Source organism: Epinephelus fuscoguttatus, linkage group LG5 (genome assembly GCF_011397635.1).
Source record: "Epinephelus fuscoguttatus linkage group LG5, E.fuscoguttatus.final_Chr_v1".
Lineage (NCBI taxonomy): Eukaryota > Metazoa > Chordata > Actinopteri > Perciformes > Serranidae > Epinephelus > Epinephelus fuscoguttatus.
Window position 1 is genome coordinate 27042631 of NC_064756.1, and position 21837 is coordinate 27064467.

The following is a 21837-nucleotide window of genomic DNA, read 5'->3' on the forward strand; positions in this document are numbered from 1 at the left end:
AAACACTGGCTGTGGTAAATTCTGTTCACTTTGCTCACGTTTTCGAGGTGTGAACCAGCGTAGCGCTCATCTATCGTAAAGTGGCTGCCCTGTTGTGCTTAGACACGGCCGATTCAACAACGCCTAGGTTGTTGAAAGCGCCGTGGTGCAGTACGTCATCCCACACAGATGTTACTCTCATTGATAGTAGCTTTTTGGCTGGAATGCAGTCATCAATCAGTGGTGGGTAACTAATAGCCCAACGTTAAATTTAACATCCTAATCAAAGACATAAATTGACTGTCTGGTGCATTTAATGGTGTGTAGTGTTTTCTACTCTGTCTTGGTTGCCCACCACTGTTCTTTATGGTCTTGATGGTCATGTAGAGTACCTTCTCTACATCTCAGGAAGTTGCTGACTGTGTGTTTTTTGTCACGGCAGGCTCCCAGTAGCCTTCTCGAAGCTCTGGAGCAGCACTTGGCCTCTTTAGAGGGCAAGAAGGTGAAAGACTCCACTGCAGCTAGCAGGTACATTAATCCTCTCATCACTGTTTCTGAATTCCTCTCAACTTTTCTTACAGTCTCAGATACTGTGTTTCTATTTATAGTGCTCAAAGCTATAAAGTTTTATTGAGTGGTGCTGTCAATCAAACAGTCTAATATAATTTGTATAGCCTATTGATGGCGCCTTACAGATGACTGACACGCTGATAATAAGACGGTACAAATGCAAACAGTAAAACAAGTTTGAGACTAGTGCACACAAGTGATAAAAATGATGGAAATGTTCTAATAAAACCAGTAAATGACCTAATAAATCAATCAGTCTTGAGTGAATTTGTGTTTTTGCTGCAGGGCCAGCACTCTGTCAAACGCAGTCTCGTCACTGGCGAGCACAGGGATGTCCTTCACTAAAGTGGATGAGCGGGAGAAGCAGGCAGCTCTCGAAGAGGAACAGGCTCGACTCAAAGCTCTGAAGGTAGCTCTGCTGTTTGAAAAATAAAACGTTTGACTTCAGCATGCACTGATATGGCCTGTGTGCCAGAATGAAAGTATCCCTTTCAATCAGGAACAGAGGCTCAAGGAGCTTTCCAAGAGGCCCTCCTTCGCTACTACTGATACATCGCCGATCTCCACCACCGGGGGCACTATCAGCACAGCACCAGCCATCGACCTCTTCTCCACACCCAGCTGCTCTAATGGGTAAAACTTATACCTACATAATATGTCCTCTTTAGTCTTCAGATATGTTTTCAACATAATTTTGAAGTTTTTATACACATGTTGCAATTTTTTATTCCCTTAACATTCTTCCATGTTTGCTGCGTTAAGGTTATAGAATTCATCTTACTGATGGTCTGAAAGTGTCATGTATAAATTCTGTATTGGTTTGTTCTTCTGTTCTCACTAAAGCTCAACTGATTGGACTGGATTGTTTAAGGCTGATAGTTTGGAATAGGAAAAAGCTGATAGCTGATTACAGAGCTGATATCACACACACACACACACACACACACACACACACACACACACACGGAAGAAAATTGACTGTCAGAAATGAACTTTTCACTTGATTGGAAACTAGATAACTGTTGTACTGAACATCAAAATCAAAGTAATATATACCTAAAATATGTATTAATCACAAACTAACCAGGTGGGAGTGATTTTTTTTTTTTGACCTATTGGAGATTTGTAGCTGTACAGTGACATTACCTTGACTTTGTGTATGGAGCCTCTATGCCAAACTGTGGTCAGAGATGGGCAGTATTTCTGTTACTTGTATTTGAAATATGTATTTCAATCAGGGCTGCACAATTAATGGAAATATTAACAAAACTGCAGTATGGCCAGCTGCAATATCCAAATTGCAGGAGTTGCAATTTTTTGATAAAGGTAAACTTTGTCACAACACAGCATGATAAATGTAGCACTGTGTTGCTGCAGAGATGCCCCGGCCTACAAATCATATTCCAGATGTAAGCGTACATGCTTTTTTTGTACAGACCCCAGCAAAAGTCACTTCATGTGTTATATTTTTTTAGGTAAAAATAAAATGCGAAAATTACAATTCCCACACAAATCATGACTCATATTGCAATCGTAATATCTGTCTAAATAATTATCTGTCTGAATTATTTCTGAGTATTTATTAATTGGGATTTGTTTGAAAAGTTATTGTAATTTTAAACAACATATTTTAGAATGAAGTCATTTGTTTTCAAAATACTCAAAACACTTCCTCCATGATTCATAACACATTAAAAAAAAAAACACTAGGTCAAAACCAAGTGTATGTCTCGACCATGTGTGAAACGCAAGAGCGCTTTTATTTTGAAAGGAGGTGTTGCCATTCACTCACAGACTTCTTTTCCGGTACTAAAGGCTCTGTAGCGCTGGACCAGCTGTTGCGGTCCAGGCAGAAACTTGATGTGAATCCATGTTAAAATGAAGACCAGTACACAGGGACACACTTACACAGCAGAATAACCTGCTTTCTCTGGAGCTGTACCCACTGATCAGCTCCTCTTTTGTCATTGTAACACCGGAGATATACTTGCTTTTTAACCATGCGTTTGCATGGACAGTAGGCTTTGTTGTGAAAGGAATTATTTAAATTATTCTATGAACTACAAATGTTACTGGAGTAGGGTTGCAGCGATATACTAGTTCAAAGATATGCCGGGATATAAAGGTTGACAGTTATACCGTGTACCTTCGTCTATCTACGATATTGAAAAATAAAATGCAACTGGACAGAGAATCCCCCATTTATTTTAGTTATTTTTAAAGGTGAAATGGTAAAACCACAATATTTTTCCAGTCAGTTATCATGCTGTAAAAATCTCATACTATTGCAACCATGTACTGGAGGACTCCACCAGAGGGCAAACCACAGAGCTTATCCATATAGAACTTTAAGATTTGCCTGATGTAAACAATAAACACAGCAAGGAAGTTACTGTATTGTCAAATCAGTGTGATTCATTTCAAAAAAAAAAAAAAGTAGGGATGTCCCGATCCAGCTTTTTCACTTCCAATCCGATACCGATATTACAGCCTTGAGTTTTGGCCAATACCAATCCGATCCAAGCGCATATTATACATATTCACTTATTTTGTTGTCAGTCATGTTAGAAAAGGTTTGATCAAGTGATATTACTCTAACAAGAACAACTACTTAATCAGGTTAGTTAGAATGATCCACAGCAGTTTAAGATGGTTAAATAAGCAAACTTTAAACTTGAACATTAACATTAAAAATGTCATTGTCAAAACATTGAAATTAAAATAGCAGCAAGACATTGTTGACATTTAACAAACAATGCAGCCTTTCCTTTTCAGTTATTTTAGTAGTGTCAGTGCCAGCCTGGTGCTGCTGTTTCCTGGGACCAACAGAGGGGACAAAAAACCACACACAATATTGTACAACTGTTTAAACCAAGCAATAGTCCATCCATGGCTCCAGTTTCACTAATTGTGCCCAAAACAATGCCATCAGTGCTCTTTACTTAAACAGTAAGAGTGTAAACCAAATAAAAATATCACTCTCAAAAAACCAGAGCAGAAAATAAATAGTCAGTTAACTAAGTTGACCACTACTCTTCCTACCCTCCTGTGCATAGACATATATACATAGACGCCGCATTGACTGCCGCTGCCTATCGGAGCCGACGTCCTCGCCGGCCGCCATCTTGGATGTGTCTCGCTTCGCCTCCACAGTGCATTCACTTCTATTGAGGAAGGAGCTGTATGCACAAGTAAAATAGAATAACTCACTGAATTTTCAACTGATTTTCACGCGGTTTGGTTTGTTACAAACAGCACACATGTAGTTATGATACAGGATGCTTTCGTACATTAAAAATGCAGGATTTCATGCTTTAATACTTTCTGCAGATAGGAACAGCATGTTATTTAGGTCACAACACAGTTCTTTTATTCACCTCAACCCCAGAGTGGGATATATATAAATATATATACAGTATTTATATACTGTATAAACACACTGTATAAACACCATATACACAATACAAAACACAGTATAGCATATTATGTATAGCACACCTTTGTGCACATATTCACTTTTCCACCAGCTGTGCTGCAGATATCCCCTGCTGCTCATCCTTCTGTATCTTTTTTCAAATTATCTTGACCACAGTCCCATTTTCATAGTTATAATACCAATACCAAAATTAATTTCAGTGTTTATGTAAATATTGAAAATGTTTTTTTAACTACTTTTGAGGGATCACAGCAGTCAGTGTAATAAGAATAAGAAGAACTTTATTAATCCCCAAAGGAAATTTCAAAGAAGTCTGTAAGATCATCAATTTAACAAAGAATTATTAAGTCTGATTGCTGTGGGTATAAAAGAGAGCGAGTGTTTGTGAGAAATAAACTCAATCAACAATCAAGCTTTTTTTTATTAAAATATATTAATAAATTTATTAATATGCTATGTTTTGTATTGTGTATATTGTGTTTATACAGTATATATGTGTGTATGTATATATATATATATATATATATATATATATACAGTACAGGCCAAAAGTTTGGACACACCTTCTCATTCAATGCGTTTTCTTTATTTTCATGACTATTTACATTGTAGATTCTCACTGAAGGCATCAAAACTATGAATGAACACATGTGGAGTTATGTACTTAACAAAAACAGGTGAAATAACTGAAAACATGTTTTATATTCTAGTTTCTTCAAAATAGCCACCCTTTGCTCTGATTACTGCTTTGCACACTCTTGGCATTCTCTCCATGAGCTTCAAGAGGTAGTCACCTGAAATGGTTTCCACTTCACAGGTGTGCCTTATCAGGGTTAATTAGTGGAATTTCTTGCTTTATCAATGGGGTTGGGACCATCAGTTGTGTTGTGCAGAAGTCAGGTTAATACACAGCCGACAGCCCTATTGGACAACTGTTAAAATTCATATTATGGCAAGAACCAATCAGCTAACTAAAGAAAAACGAGTGGCCATCATTACTTTAAGAAATGAAGGTCAGTCAGTCCGAAAAATTGCAAAAACTTTAAATGTGTCCCCAAGTGGAGTCGCAAAAACCATCAAGCGCTACAACGAAACTGGCACACATGAGGACCGACCCAGGAAAGGAAGACCAAGAGTCACCTCTGCTTCTGAGGATAAGTTCATCCGAGTCACCAGCCTCAGAAATTGCAAGTTAACAGCAGTTCAGATCAGAGACCAGATGAATGCCACACAGAGTTCTAGCAGCAGACCCATCTCTAGAACAACTGTTAAGAGGAGACTGCGCGAATCAGGCCTTCATGGTCAAATAGCTGCTAGGAAACCACTGCTAAGGAGAGGCAACAAGAGATTTGTTTGGGCCAAGAAACACAAGGAATGGACATTAGACCAGTGGAAATCTGTGCTTTGGTCTGATGAGTCCAAATTTGAGATCTTTGGTTCCAACCGCCGTGTCTTTGTGAGACGCAGAAAAGGTGACGGATGGATTCCACATGCCTGGTTCCCACTGTGAAGCATGGAGGAGGAGGTGTGATGGTGTGGGGGTGTTTTGCTGGTGACACTGTTGGGGATTTATTCAAAATTGAAGGCACACTGAACCAGCATGGCTACCACAGCATCCTGCAGCGACATGCCATCCCATCCGGTTTGCGTTTAGTTGGACGATCATTTATTTTTCAACAGGACAATGACCCCAAACACACCTCCAGGCTGTGTAAGGGCTATTTGACCAAGAAGGAGAGTGATGGAGTGCTGCGGCAGATGACCTGGCCTCCACAGTCACCGGACCTGAACCCAATCCAGATGGTTTGGGGTGAGCTGGACCGCAGAGTGAAGGCAAAGGGGCCAACAAGTGCTAAACACCTCTGGGAACTCCTTCAAGACTGTTGGAAAACCATTTCAGGTGACTACCTCTTGAAGCTCATGGAGAGAATGCCAAGAGTGTGCAAAGCAGTAATCAGAGCAAAGGGTGGCTATTTTGAAGAAACTAGAATATAACACATGTTTTCAGTTATTTCACCTTTTTTTGTTAAGTACATAACTCCACATGTGTTCATTCATAGTTTTGATGCCTTCAGTGAGAATCTACAATGTAAATAGTCATGAAAATAAAGAAAACGCATTGAATGAGAAGGTGTGTCCAAACTTTTGGCCTGTACTGTATATATATATATATATATCCATCCCACTCTGGGGTTGAGGTGAATAAAAGAACTGTGTTGTGACCTAAATAACATGCTGTTGCTATCTGTAGGAAGTATTAAAGCATGAAATCCCGCATTTTTAATGTACGAAAGCATCCTGTATCATAACTACATGTGTGCCGTCTGTAACAAACCAAACCGTGTGAAAATCATTTGAAAATTCAGTGAGTTATTCTATTTTACTTGTGCATACAGCTCCTTCCTCAATAGAAGTGAATGCCCGAGACGCATCCAAGATGGCGGCTGGCGAGGACGCGCTCAGGCAGTCGATGCAGCGTCTATGTATATATGTCTATGCTCCTGTGTCTGCCATCTGCGTGCTGGCCTGGTGGATTGATAGTAAGAGCTGGAATGGACTGCTTGAATCGCGGAGCGCTGGGCTGGCTGGAAATCTGGATCGGACTCCGTGAAAAACTGGATCGGAGTTCTTGGATCAGCATTTTTCCATGCAGTCCGATCCGATGCCGATTCACGTTTTTTGCTAATATCGGTGGCTGATACCGATCCGAATATCGGATCGGGACATCCCTAAAAAAAAAAAAAGTGACAGCAGCACCATCATAGATGATATGTATAAAAGCCGATATTGACAGTGATGGGTTTCCTCCTCTCATTCTGCCAATACTGCTCCTATCGTTCATATGTGTATTACATCTTGTGGACACGATGCATTCGTTTCTGAGAACATGCACAACCATGACTCCAAATGGACGCAGGTGACACAAGGCAACTATCACTTACTTAACACACAACCCTCCCCTCTTCAGCTCCGGTCGGTGATGTACGGCCCCTCATGACTGGTGGAGGCTGCACAGCCATCAGCCATTAACAGCCAAGTTCTGTCAATAGCAATAGTTTGTTCAATGTCCTATCTGCGTTTTAAACGTTAGAATTGATCAAACTGTAGTTCACACGGAGTGTAAACAGTGGCTGCAACCATTCATTATTTTCATTATCAATTAATCTTTCATTACATTTATCACTCTGTTTGAAAAGCACAAAGCCCTGCAACTCGACCTGTGTTCACCATTTTAAGACTACAAAAACCGTGAGAATGTATTTTGTAAGAGGCGTGCATCCAAAACACAACGGTAAAAGAAAATGTATCAATAAAAAAGGGTAAAACTAAAACAAACATGCAAGAAAAACTCCACATTTAAACATGTTTGTGTCTCTCTAAATTCAGTTTAGTGTCTTTTAGACTGAGATGGTATTTTTGATCTTCATCTCCAGAGTGTGTAAAACATGCTTGTAAGATATTTGTTGTTTTCTTTTTCTGTTTGCAGTGCAGTGAAGATGGAGAGCGACCTTTTTGACCTGCAGTCAACTTTCCAGCCCTCCATGCAACCAGGCTCAACGGGGCTTCCAGTGGCAACAGCGTGGGCAGGTAAAGAGCTGCCTCTTCAACACCTCCAACCAACATCTGTGTTTCTGGACTTTCTGGAAGTGTTCTGCATGCTCTCCTTCTCTTGTTGTTGTCTGACTCTGATGCCCACCTCTTCCTCTCCACTCTTTTCTGTCTTTGTCTTTTCTCTGTCTCTCTCTCCTCTGCCTGCCTAGATCCTTTCACCTCTGCTGAAGCTGGAGATGAATCCATGCCAAACCTTAACCCTTTCCTCTCAAAACTCGTTGTCGATGCCACTCACTTACCTGTCGTTTCTTCAGACGGTGTTAGCTTTTCCTCTAGGACATCTGGTCATGAAATGTTTGGTGGTAACGACTCATTTTGTTTCTCTTCAGAAGTCTTGTCGCTCTTGTTCATCTCTCTGTAGTCACTTCTAAGCATGACTAGCTTGCATGTTGACTGTGCTGAATGTTGATTATCTGTCTGTGCCAATCTCTAAATTATCCTCTTTTGTCTTTCTGTACAATGACCCTCTTTGCAGTTCATACCAAGCTCAGATTATATTGTTTTCTTTAGCAAACACCACAAGTATCAACCAGAACCCTCCATATCCCACTATAGAGGCCATACACCCATTCTGCTTCACAGTTACCTCTCATCTTCTCTTTCAATGATCAGTTTGGTGTTGCATTGTAATACAAACGTGCCGTAGAGCTTATAAGTTGAAACCTGTTCTTCTTTTACCAACCTTATTTTTGATTCTCCAGATCGTTACAATCCCTTTATTGACACAAACTCATCCGTTTCAACCAATTACAAACGCACAGTGCGGATAGAACACTCCATCTCAGGTACTATGATGGCTCACCATCTCAGCCTATGTTTCCTGAGCCCTGGCAAACATAGGATCCTATGCAATATCCCCAGGGCTCTTATTTTGATATTTATGGTAGAAATGTGGACATAAACTAATAATAAACCAATATTTGACATTTTGGGAAATACACTTGTTTGCTCTCTTGCCTAGAGTTAGATGAGACAATTGAATACACTCTTCGTTTTTGCCTGTTTGTCTGCTACTAGACACATGTCTTAGAGTTGGTTGGCATGATGGTATATACTGTGCAGTTGTAAAAATCTGTCAATCAGTAGAGATTTGGCAATACTGTTTGGACCGAGGGAGCTATAGACCAAGTCACAGTGACGTCACGCTAACAACAGCAGTCACATCCGAGTAAACAACTGGCAATTGATTTGAGTTGCAACGATATGTAAAATAGGAAACTTATTTGTTTCTGTTGTTTTATGAAGCTGTAACTGTAACATATTGTTAAACAAGATGGCCCGACATGTTTGACATTTCCGCTGTACTTATTTTGTGTACGGTGTTGCTTCACTAACATCATTGATAAACCAAATCTGCCAACACGGATGCAAAGCAAGATCCTGCTGTGGACCAGCTAGTATTTAAAACAAGTTAATAATTTAGACACCGAAAAAAATGTTGAAATCATTTTAAGTGTACACTATATAAGAATACATCCACTGCTTTACTTCACACACTAAGTGATCGAGGCACTCCTGTGTTCTGCTGAGGAAAATTGCAGTTTTTGTCACTGGAGTCTGGCGGGTTTGAGGTAACGGCTTCAGTTGCCTGATGCAAATCGGCAAGTCTGATGGCGAGGTAAAGCAATGAAAATATTTTAAATACAGCATACTCTTAACCTGATATTGATTTATTCGGGTGGGCCTGTTTTAGGTGGCTAAAAACTAGCCAATTGAGACAGCATTTGTTCAGCGTTGTTTTATTTTATGTATGTGAAGTGGGTTTTTTTTTAACCTGGGAGTAGTTGTAAAAGAACATTGTGATTCGGTCCAGCACCACTGAAAAGTTTAAACTGTTTATGATTATCTGCCAAGATTGGCAACAGCTCAATCAGAGCACCCTTACTTGGGGGGTGTTAAATTGATAGTCCTTGCTCATCCCTGACTCTTGCTGCTTAAAGTAGAGATAGCAAGTTAATTGCTTATGGGAAGATTTTTATATAGCAGTGGTGCTATGAGGTGCTGCTAAATGGATAAAGGGGAAACACTGTCACAATAAGTATTCATTGTTATTTCAGAGAGCTGTGTTCTGCTCAGGGTGGAAAGCCTCTGATGCAGCATTTTATATGATGGAGGGTACTCGCCGTTTAACTGGCTCCTGAAACCTGACACCTCAGCCAAGGTGTGCAAAGTCATCCAGTGGACCATATCAAACCCTCTGGCGGCCAAGTTCTGGCCCATCGGCTGTATGTTTGACACCCCTGTTTTAAACCATTTCTTAAATGAATTTACAGAACAATCACTGTATCGAGACAACCATGATTAGGGCTGGGTATTGCCACTGATTTCCTGAATCAATTCCATTTCACTTCACAAGGTCCTGATTCAATTTGCTTTCCATTTCAATCTGATTCGATTTGGGATACTTCACTTACAATACCAATTTTTGCTCGTATGTGAAAGAGATTCTGAGAAAACTAATACTGTACATTTTACAAGGAAATATATTATTTAAAAAAAAGAATAAATTCAGAACAGGAATAAAACTGGATATTTTATATCTAAATGCTGTTTCTAGAGCAGTAATATTAAAACAGTAAAGTCACAATATAGCTTAATATCTCAGTGGAAACTAAGTAAAAATGTCAATAAAATGAAACATATTCCTGACATCACAATACGAAGTGAAGTTTTGAAAGAATAAAGAACATAATATAATAATAATATTAGCAGTGGTAGATGAGAGACTGGACAGAGCTGATTGAAATAAGGCTTTTATACATGTCTACATGTTGCAGGTGTATTGATAAAGTATTGGCTTTTATTATTGTAAGGGTTTTATTGCACTCACAGTAACAAGAAAGTGGCGCAGCAGGATAATAAATTATACCAGAGCATAAAACACTAAGCTAACAGTCACAGGTAAAAGTGCTGGTAACTTAAGAGCTTCTCAATACCACAGTCATTAAATAATGTAGTGCTTCAGCCTGTTTACTACCGGTGAGATTAACGGGGTTAAAGCTTCAAACATCAGTGGGAAAAAGCGCATATTATTTTGGATTTTATAAATTGATATTGGGTCATTCAAATGAAGCTGGATTTGGATTGGATGAATTGATTATTTTAACCCAGCCTGAACCGTTATATAGAATTGCATATACAGTGACAGAGGATTTTGGCCATATTGCCCACCCCTAATGTGTCCTGCTGTGTGCTCCTACGAGAAAAAAACACGTGGATAGGAGATGGAGTGGAGTGGATAGCTTCATTGTAACCCATATCTGCATAAAGCAGTAGCATTCAGCGGCTTTTATTAACTTAAGACAGAGCCACTGTAGCTGTTTCCTCCATTTCCAGTCTTAATGCTAAGCTAAGCTAACTGGCTGCTCGCTGTAGCCTCATGTTTTGCGTGCAGACATGAGAGTGGGATCAATGTTCTTATCTGACTCAGCAAGAAAGAAAAAAGCACATTTCCCAAAATGTCAAAATATTCCTTTAATCCTTCCCTTTTGGTTGCTACAGTTATTCTACACTATTTAATCCTCCAACAGCTCTTAAACTTTATTTAAAACATCCAGAGCTTAACACCTACAGAATTGTTAGACATGTTGGCTGTCTTCTTCCTGTCTGTATTGCTGTCATTTCCCACCTGTCTCTCTGGCCTGGCCTTGAAATGCCTTTTCCTTTTGCTCTCTTTCTTCCTCTTTCTCTCTCTTCTTTGTCTTCCTCTTCCTGCTTCCTGTGGCGTGTCAGACTCCTTCTGTGGTCCAGTGTCCATTGCCCAGCACCTCCCACACCAGGCTCCCTACCCCACTGAGCCCTCTACTGTAGCAGGTCTATTCAGAGGTACTGAAGGCTCTCTGCGGCTCATTCAGCAGTAGATCAATGCTGGTTTTCTATTCTGTAGAGAAAGTGCTTGTACTTAGCTCTCTGTGAAAGTAACTAGTGATTTATTTATCGACAGAACTTACACAGGCCAGAGCAGACAGTCCAAGTTAGTGTTTGACTTCATGTTACTTTGTGACTTCAGCTGTCTTCTCTGTTATCTCCCCTATAAAGGATACTCAACGCCACAGGGCCCTCCACAGCAGTCAGCAGGGGGACTCCAAGTGGACTTTGAGTCAGTTTTTGGAGCCAAAGCCGCAGGCAGCAACAGCCTCAATTCTGATGGTGAGGATTTTGTGTTTAGATATAAATGAGCATGTGATATCTTTTCTCTCAGCTGAACAAGGCATTAGTACAGAAAACAAGTCAGACAAAAGTTTCAGAAGCATAGTTAGGATTTAGTGGCATCCAGCCGTCTGGATGCAGAACTTAAACCTCTCCTGTTTGCCAAGCTAGAACTACAGTGGCCAACCCAAAAATGCAAATTGCCCGATCTAAAGTCAGTGTTTGAATTGTGCATTCTGGACTACTGTAGAACAGCATGACGGACACAGTGGGAGAGGACCTGATCCCAATGTAACACATCAAATCTTATTTTCAGTTTATTATAAACTAATGAAAACACGGCAATTGACGCACCTCAATGCTACACACTGGACCTTTAAATAAAAGATAAAGAATCTTTCTGAACGTTTCTTAAAGAAAACCAGAATGGGTCACCACTAGCTATAGAAATGTAATGGAAATCATGACAGTCGACACATTTCAGAGAGCTGTGTCTGGTCCTGACGTCAGATACAGCTGCAACACGCGGCCCTGTCTCACAAGTTGCCAGTACAAGAACAGATTGTTGTCTTCTGCACTATTTTTATCACACTATCTGCAAGCAGCCCAAAAGTGCATAATGTCACTACGTAAGGCTGACCAATCTCAAACCATTGTTGCATTGCAAAAAATGTCATGACATGTAATTTAGGGTATTGTTGAATCATTAATGTTCCAAAAATATTGCTGGTAGAAGGCTAAAAAACCCACCTTTTAGACTACATTTCAACAGCTCAGGCAGCATTTACTTATGTGCTTAAAAAGAAAGTAAACCCTCAGCGCTCACGAAAAAGCTCTCTGAACACTTAGTTTTTTTTATTTAAGAGATTTGTACATTTTAGTTTCTTGTTCCCTCTGAGTTTGAATGCATTTATTCTAGTCTCCCTTACAAGAAAAATCCTGAAACAAGGGAACTGCATCAAGCTTAAATTTTCCCCCACTAACAGATTTATTTTGCGTTTTTAATTTAAAAAAAAAAAACAACTTAAAGAAGGAATATGCAACCAATTAACATCTTAAGATGGATGTTTATCTGTGCCGCATTAGTGTTTTCAAGTTAATGGCTCTTGGCGTAGCAGAAGACTGAGCTCTGATATTCACAACAGTTGTGTGTTGAGGCTCACTCACCATCTCTCCTCTCCTCATTTCCTGTCATCTCTTGAGTGACAGCTCTAATAAAAGCATGAAATGCACAAAAATAATAATATAGATTTTTTGAAATGGTCTTGTTTGTTGACTATGTTTTAATATATTCATACAATACAACACAGATTTTTTTTCAGGGTTAGAACAATAAAGTCCTGGGCTTGTTTCCATTATTGTCACTATAAATACTTTTCAATTAATAATTGTAACCTCGTGAGTACACACAGGATTATCATCTCTGTGTGTGTTGCAGATATTTCTGGGGGCATCCTGAAACCAACTCTTGCCGGCTCCAACCAGGCGTCCGGTCAGCTGCCAGAGAAGCTGGTGTCAGATGACCTTGACTCCTCCCTGGCTAACCTTGTCGGCAGTGAGTCTGACACCATACCTTTCAGCTGCACTTGTGAAAACATATGTTCACCAAGGCACAAAACCCACAGTATATTTGCAGATAATCATCCAACACCTGACCCTTATATTGTCTTTTTTTTTTCTTTTAGACCTCGGCATCGGGAATGGCACGATGAAAAAGTAAGTGATGGTTCAGCGCTCTGTGACTGACACACAGACACACATGCACACACACACACACGCACACAGCTGCACAGACACATCAGCAGCTTTGTGCTTTCAGGGCAGTTACAAGCTGGTGCTAACATCAACTGTCTTAATCTGCAGTGACATCCACTGGAGCCAGCCGGGGGAGAAGAGGATGACCGGCGGCACCAACTGGCAGCCCAAAGCAGCGCCAACCACGACCTGGAACCCCGTTTCCATGGTGACAGACTGATTTTTTTTAACCCTAGTGCTCTTGAGTTCTGTTCCTGCTGTACTTCTGTCTTATCTCGCTGCCAGATAACTACAGATGTTGTAATGTTATGCTGTGTTGTTTTTGAGGTCATTTGTGTTATAAAATCTCACTGGCCTGTTTGTGTCTCTTCAGCCATCGTCAGTCATGGCCTTCCCCGCCACCACACCCACAGGCATGATAGGATACGGCATGGTCAGTATTATGGCAAATGTACAGTACAGTATGCAGTAGCATGTCAGAACACATCTGTGTAGCCTCTGTCTGTAGTCTTTATCTGGTTTGAAGTAGAGCTGCTTGATTATGGAAAAAATAATAATCACGATTATTTTGGTCAAAATTGAAATCTCAATTATGCAAATGATTATGCGGCGCACATGATGACTTATATTGTTTACATGACGGTATGTCATTTGTGTCTCTACATGCGCGTTTAAAATTCTCCTCTGCTCTCTGGATTGTGCACGGCAGAGTTCGGCCCCAATGCGCACACACGTAGACACACAGACCAACCTCTCTCGCGCTCCCTCTGCCATTTTCCACACGCTGTTTTTGAAATCTTCCGCGATCACCTGCACCTGGTATTACATGTAGTTCACCTACTTGACTGGCTCGTGGAGTGAAAAGAGGAGAGGGGGAGGTATTGCGCATGTGCGGCTTCCGGATGCGTTTGATTTGCAACACAAGACAGCAAGAGTAAACTGACAAGAAGCACATAATTGTTTTATGTCCATTATTTTGTTTTCATAATCTTTGAAAGCCCAAATCATAATCTAGATTAAAATTTGATTAATCGAGCAGCCCTAGTTTGAAGTCAAAAAATGTATTATATATGACCTCTTGAATGTTGTTCTTTTTGGGCAAATTATGTTTTGTGTTTTACTTACTCCTTATTGTATAGAAAATTAATCGAATACACTTGAATACACAGATTTTCAACCAGCTCTGTATCATAACAATGAGGGTAGTATGTGTAAATGAACTGCTTCGCTCCATTTTACCAGCTCCATCTCTCAGATTTTCCTGTTGTTGCAGTTTGCATTACTATATTGCCTATTCCTCACTGAAAATGTCTTCAGAAACATATTTCAGTGCATTGTTTCATTGTAATACAAGAATTTGTGAACAGGAAGTGTGTGGCTTACTGTTTCCTGTATTGTAAAAACGGAGGCTCAAAATACTACATCTAAATAGATCTGTGTGTACTGTGTGATCTAAATAGATCACACAGTAACGCTAAGTTGTGCTGATTAAGTATGAAACAAGATTCTGTTCTTGCGTTGCCTTTTTGTTGTCTTGTAGAAAAACATTTTAACTAACAGTTTAATGTAATTTGAGATTGTTTGCTACCAGCCAGTCGTAATATTGTTCCTCTGGTGCTAAAGCCAATACCAATGCCCATTTTCTCTGCTTTCTCTGGTCATGTAGCAACAATTTCAAAGGTATTTGCGGCCCAGTTTTATGAAAAGACCATCTTCACAGCAGTGAAATACTTCTGTAGGTTTTATAAATAAAATGAAGGGTGAAGGATTCCCACTAGTATATTACTAGTAGACATAACATTGTCTTCATTATTTATTTATTTATCTTATATTTAGAAGTGAAAATAAACTTGTCCTACTAAACCAGTGGAAGGTTAGATCAATATATGATTAGTCTTTATATTAACTTACAGTGTAATGTGTTAATAGTCACCTATGCTGCTCATATTCATCTGTACCTTCTTATACTTTGCGGTGCTACAACACCTGAATTTTCTCTCTGGGGATTAAAAAGACTTCTCTTTAAGGCCCAGTGTGTAGGATTTATGGGGTTATATTGACAGAAATTAAATATAATGTTCATAAAAATGTTTTCATTAGTGTATAATCACCTAGAACAAAAAATTGTTGTTGTTTTTGTAACCTTAGAGTGAGCTGTTTCTATCTACATACAGAGCAGATCCTCTTCCATGGAGTAAGCCATGTTGTTTTACAGTAGCCTACAACTGAGAAACCAAACACTAGCTCCAGATAGGGCCATTTGAGTTTTTGCGTTGGCCACCGTAGTTCTCCGACTTGCTTTGCATGCGGGAGAAATTTTACTTTGTTGCAGTGTTACAGCCTCACTGCTAGATGCCACTAAATCCTGCACACTGGACCTTTAAATTATGTTGAATGGGAGTATGAAAGTATTTGTGTTTGCTGCCTCTAGTGGTTGTAAAAATCAACCATGAATTCACAAATAAAGCTGAAATAACTGTTTGAAATTAAGATGCATAGATTTGAGTTTAGGGGCAAAATGTAATGATGTAATCTTGGACTCTGATAGTCTGAAAGTCCCTTTTTATATTTTACAGACCAAATTATGATCAATAAATCTGAAAAATGATCATCTTCATAGCTGATAATTAATGATTTTCATGACCAGCCCTAATTACACATTTAACATTCACACATATATGTGGCTTTAAATTTATAAAACAAAAGACTAAAATGCACCATCACTGAAATGACTTCTTCTCATCCTTGTGCAACACGCTGCAGCCTCCACAAATGGGCTCTATGGGGATGATGAATCCACCCACCATGATGTACTCCCAGCCTGTGATGAGGCCACCCAACCCCTTCGGCTCTGTGTCTAGTGCTCAGGTGGGTGCACAGCAGTCTGACCACGCCACCCAGCTGATGCACAATGAAGTCAGTATCTATTTGCGCAGTTATCAGGTTGAGTAAATAGGTGTATCCATTGTGCCGTGACGTGTGCCATAATTAGTCACTGTGTAGGCTTTGTTGTCAGTGTGAATACTGCCGAAGATGATGACAGTTTTAACAATGGACCCTTCACTCTCTTGAGCTGAAAGGGACAAAACTGTGAATCATCTCCCTTGTCTTGACTCCCCGTTTTACCCCCCGACAACTCCTTTTTATTAACCCTTCTTTCATACATCACAGCTTCTCCAAACTAATCTCATCCCTCCTTCAGTCTCTGTACTGACTCTCTGACTTCTCCTCTGGTCCTCCTACTTCCTGTATTTCTTCCTGAAATAGCCCTCCGCAGCCTCTAGTCCTTCCAGCCAGAGTCCTCTCCGAGCCCCTGGACAGGACCCGTTTGCACACCTCTCTCTCAAGGATTTCTTGTAGAGCATCTCTTTAGGTACAGCATGCTCTTGGCTTGCGGGTGCACCTGCACGTGTTGCATGCCCAGTGCCAACATCCTTTATGTTTCTTTTTTATCTTAACACACTTGACGTCTCCTCCATGTGATTAGATGTTACATCTATTTTTCTCATTTATTGTTTTATCTTGACCTTTGTTGCTTGGATTTCTTGCTTGTTCTGACAGATTTGCTGCGTCTTTGACACAGCCAGACTCATTCTGACCCTTTGTTGTTCCTCTGTCATCACATAATGCTCAAACCTGTTTTTTATCTGACACTTGTAGCCATTTTTGAGTTTAATTAATTGACTGTTCGCTAAACTCTGTCCTTACAAGTTACTGTCAAGCTTTCTGTTGTCACATGCGACATGTGCTGTTTCCAGTTATAATAATGGCAGTTTTGCCATCAAAGTTTACGGGGGGGTGGGGGGGGGGGCATAAATATGCACTTGATGGCTATATGTTACCACACTAAAAGATTGAAGCAAAGAGTTCCCAGGCAATAAGGTCAACATACTCCAGAGTTACTTAGATGAGTATAAGGCATAGCTTGAGAAAGACCAGGAAGCTGGATGTGCAAAAGGTGACTGTGAAGTAAAACGTTCAAAATTATTAACATGGAAGAGGCAGCGCCAGCTAGCCATGCTAAAAGAGCTAACGTTAAGCACTGCGTCAACTCCCAGCACCGGCTTTTTTACTCTGCCAGCTGCAGTGCTTCCTTCCCGTCCACCGTCGGACAAGGGATCATAACGGGTGCTGTGTCCAGAAAGTCCCAATTGCAGTTTTATCAAGAGAGACAGAAGAATAAAGTAAAGATAATATTTAATACAGAATATGAGTGTACAGATTAACTGATGATTTGTGCTGATTAAGATTTAACAGAAGTCTTTGGCGCTCAGACACCAGGATAAATCCCCCCATGGAGTCCAGACACTGGTGGAGATGGCTGATGACTCTGAGGCTGATGGCTGATGCGGCGTATGAGGCTGATGAATCTGTAAAGACTGGGTGGTGATGGGGAGGTGGACAGCAGCAAGAAAGACCTATGGCAGAGAAAGAAGCATATTTAAAATGAGGAGCAGTAAGATAATAGGCTGACATAGAAGTTGTGTCGCTGTGCTATTGGTCGATTGTGAATCAGCTGAAGGCTCAATTAACCTACCTAGACAATGACACCGAGAGATAGTGAGTGAGCATATGTGCAAGGAGTGAATGTCGGGTTGAGAAACAAAACTACAGCCTGAGCATGAGAAGTATTGTCTTCCTGACTGAACTTTTGCTAGAGCTTCTTATGTACTGTGGCCGCTAAAGGTGGCCACAAGCCAGCTTTTTCTGGTCATGACTGGCTCCTTACTTTACGAGAGATGTTTTAGAGAATGTGTGGTCATGAAACTTTGCCTCAAAGTCATGGGAATTTATTGGTAAAGATGGTTATGGACCCTGTGAGACGATAAAAAGAACAGGACCTGTTAATGAACAAAACTTACACACAAATTCAAACTTCAAAATTGGACAGTGCTGCTCTTGGGAAGGGTTCAGCGAACAGTCATTTGACTTCTTAATAATTTCTCTTCACACTTTAGCCTGTCACTAATATGGTCCGTTGTCTCTCTTTGCAGATGCAGTTCATGTAATTTGAAGAAAAGTGTCTCTCGGAAGATGAAGAACTTCGCAGCAAAGCTTTGTCCTCGTTGCAGTCTAACTCTTCAGAGAAACATTCACACACCTCCCAAATACAGACATGTCAAGAACACAATGGTGCAACAACTGTCAGAAACCATGGTAACCATGTCCAAATGACATTTGGCGATAGCTCACACCCATTATTCTGTAACTTGTCCGAGACTTCGAGTGATGCTGCTGTCTAAACCCCCCCTTACAGAGGATTCCTGATCCATTTTACAGTGTAATCTGTAAAGATAGATATGGGTGCTGAGAAACTTTGATGTTATGTATTTGGAAATACTGTGGTTGGATGTAAAGGCTTGATGTTGAGCGGGGGAGGGGGCGGAAGGAAAACAGGAGAGCGATCCTTCCCTTTCTTGATCCGATCATCAGTCATCCACTCCCTACAGTTATTTAACTGTCACTAAGTAGTGATGCTAATGGCGTTTACACCTGTTTAGTTTTTGTCTTTTTTACCGTGTTTACAGTAGACATTCCTTGTGTGTTGTTTGTATTTATTTATGATTATTGGTTTAAGATTGGGGAAAAAATAATGTAAAATCTACAGTACATTGAACACCTGTGGGAGTGCTTCAGCATTAAACAAGGATCTCAGACTATCATTGAGAGGTAGAGTTAAAATAGCTATTATATAAATTACACCTATTAAGCGGAATGATAGAGCACTAAATATTCTACGAGTTTTGTGTTAAGAAACTTTTTTACTAGATGAAAGATTTCACAATCTCCATTGTACTTAAAGTGCAGGGGTTAGAGTATGAGTCAGTTACCAGTATATAGTCGATTCTGTGCCTAGGGTTTTTTGCAATGGATCAGTTTCCTGTCTAGTTGAAAAACACTTCATCCACGAATCTGAAGCGTCGCACTGGGTGGTGGGCTCCATTTGCTTTAAGCTTGGCATGCCATTGACTCACTGACCGTATTCAAGGCTGCCTTTACTCTGAATGTGAAAGAGTTGTCTTCATGTTGCACACATCTTTCCACACTACAGTTCCTCAGCGAGAGTTGGGAGTGGGTGAGCGGGTTGGGGTTGAGAGGACGGAGTGTGTCCGCTTGTGGGTTAGCTGTCGCTACGCTAACGGGAAAAGGGTCGCAGATTTGATGTAAATTAGTTGTATAAAAGATCCAGAGGACCAGGGCAGAGTGGAGGAGCGCTGTTGATCGGTGCTCTGTGTATATAAAAAAAATACCTGACTGTTCTTTGAACTCAAAAGTGAAAGATGTATGAAATATGAAAGCAATTCAATCAAATTTGACTCTACCTAAGTTTGATTCAGGATATTCTCTGCGTTTGTCTCCGCAGATATTTTCTTTATGTAATTAGAACGTGTAGCAGACAATGACTGAAGTCTTTTCTTTCTTTTACAAATAAAGAGCAGCTTCCACAAAGTATTGTAGAGCATTTTTATTTATTTATTATTCAAAGTAAATGTTTGATCTGATGGACTTGAACTGTTTGACCGCAAAGAGTGAGATTTGATACATTATAGAAGTTGAAATACTGTTTTTAAGGCTTTATAGACAATTTATAAAGCAGTATGATTTAGACTTTTATAAATTATATTGTAAATACATTGCACTGCATGAGACACATTTACATAGTTCAGTGGTTTCAGCATGACTTGGGGGGGGGCCTGATAAAAAATGAGCTGTTGGGCCCCACCCAGCCTCCTCTTCCTCCCCCTCTGTGTACACTGAATATCTTTCCTCTAACAACACATGGGTCCTTGTCTGTTGTGTGGTGATTCAAAGTAATTCAGGAAACTACACCTTGTAAATCAAACAGCTGTAAAAGCACAGGCACAGGAATGTCACTGTCATGGTGCTCATTGCATTATCTCTAGACAAGGTTACAATTAAAGGTCCTGTGTGTGGGGTTTAGTGACATCTAGTGGCGAGGCTGTAGAACTGGAACTTCGTCCACTTGCCAAGCATGTAAAAGACCTTTGGTGACAGAAGTGGTTGTCAGTGACCCTATCTGGAGGACCCACTTTGTACGAAGATAAAAAAAGGGCCCAATTTGAGGTGATGAAAACATGATTCTTATTTTCTTGTGATTATACACTGATGAAAACATAGTTATGAATATGATATACAATTTCGACCAATATATCTCCTAAATTCCTACATACTGGACCTTCAAATGAAGCAGGTTTCTGAGGGACTGTGGAGCAGTTTGTGTGTAGCAGGAGGGGCAAAAGCCCTTTCCAATCCTGTCAGGAGAGGAAGAGGTGAGGAGATAAATCAGGCAATTGGAATTTGTTGTTTTTTTTAATTAATTGGAAATTTGTGTGTCAAATTTTGTGTTTGACTATTAACCTTTATCATTTGAGTTGAGTCTGGGTTGAATATAAAGGGGTTTAATTTAAGGATGAAATGATGATTTGTGTTTTCCACTTACGATTTGTAGTTTAAAAATCATATTTTTCTAGAAAAAACTGACAGTGTAGGATTGTGCTTATTCTCCTGTCTGGAACCCAATGAAAGTTTTTTTTGTTGGTTTTTTTTTTAAATATATATATCAAAATTGTGTTTTTCAACTTTTTTTGTTTGTTTTTTCTGGGTTGTCAGGTTCTGGATACTTTCATGCAGGGCTACAATTAACTAACAGTCAATTATTCTGTCAATTATTTGACAAAAATAACAAAACAAAACAAAAAAATCACAATTATCTAGAGCCCAACATTTGAGAAGCCTTAAACAAAAGAATGTTTGGATTTTTCACTTGAAAAATGACTACAACTAATAATTGCAATACTGTAGATGTCGATTAACTGGTTGACCAATCGTCTTTTGTCTTTGACCATCTCAAGCTTCCAAAAATCAAACGGGACAATCTGAGAGGGAAAAATAACTCCTCACAGCCCACACCATAACCTGCCATTACAGGTCCCAGGCATACACATGACAGTATTTAAGAGGGTCGCAAGGCAAAGATGTTAATGTTAGTGCAACCATTCAGCAGCATAATTCATGGCTTATTCATCAAGTAGATAAACGTGTCTCTTAACAAGACTTGAGAGGGGACTGTCCCAAGTGGAGTTCACCATTTAAAAACTGGGTCACCAGAAATCACCAGAGGTTGATTCCCCTGCTCCTGTCTCAGTTTTATTTCCAACTGGTTTTGTTTGCCTTCTTTCTGGGCTGATGAACAACAACCCCAGTAGAGCACCAAAACCACAGAGGTGCCTGAAAGTCATCAAGTTGAATCAGCATCCCAGTGGAAACACTGCCTGTGTACTTTACACACAGTTAAGGCTGTAGTTGTTTGTACT

General features: G+C 40.0%; 1 protein-coding gene across 7 annotated transcripts in view; it reads left to right on the forward strand.

Moving 5' to 3' along the window:
* The window catches only part of picalmb (phosphatidylinositol binding clathrin assembly protein b), a 31950-nt gene extending 11999 nt beyond the window's left edge, over nt 1-19951 (forward strand). The window contains exons 9-23 of one of the 7 annotated variants that reach the window (XM_049576306.1): nt 422-507; nt 835-958; nt 1055-1182; nt 7473-7573; nt 7747-7899; nt 8299-8382; nt 11330-11422; nt 11636-11746; nt 13185-13301; nt 13432-13462; nt 13610-13709; nt 13875-13934; nt 16265-16369; nt 16769-16874; nt 18496-19951. In XM_049576306.1, the coding sequence (XP_049432263.1) occupies nt 422-507; nt 835-958; nt 1055-1182; nt 7473-7573; nt 7747-7899; nt 8299-8382; nt 11330-11422; nt 11636-11746; nt 13185-13301; nt 13432-13462; nt 13610-13709; nt 13875-13934; nt 16265-16369; nt 16769-16861 (1386 nt within the window). In that variant the 3' untranslated portion in view covers nt 16862-16874; nt 18496-19951. Of the gene's footprint in view, nt 1-421; nt 508-834; nt 959-1048; nt 1183-7472; nt 7574-7746; nt 7900-8298; nt 8383-11329; nt 11423-11635; nt 11747-13184; nt 13302-13431; nt 13463-13609; nt 13710-13874; nt 13935-16264; nt 16370-16768; nt 16875-18495 lie in introns of all 7 variants that reach the window. The other 6 variants (XM_049576305.1, XM_049576307.1, XM_049576308.1 and 3 more) reach the window with 6 other exon arrangements.
* Nucleotides 19952-21837: the final 1886 nt, after the last annotated feature.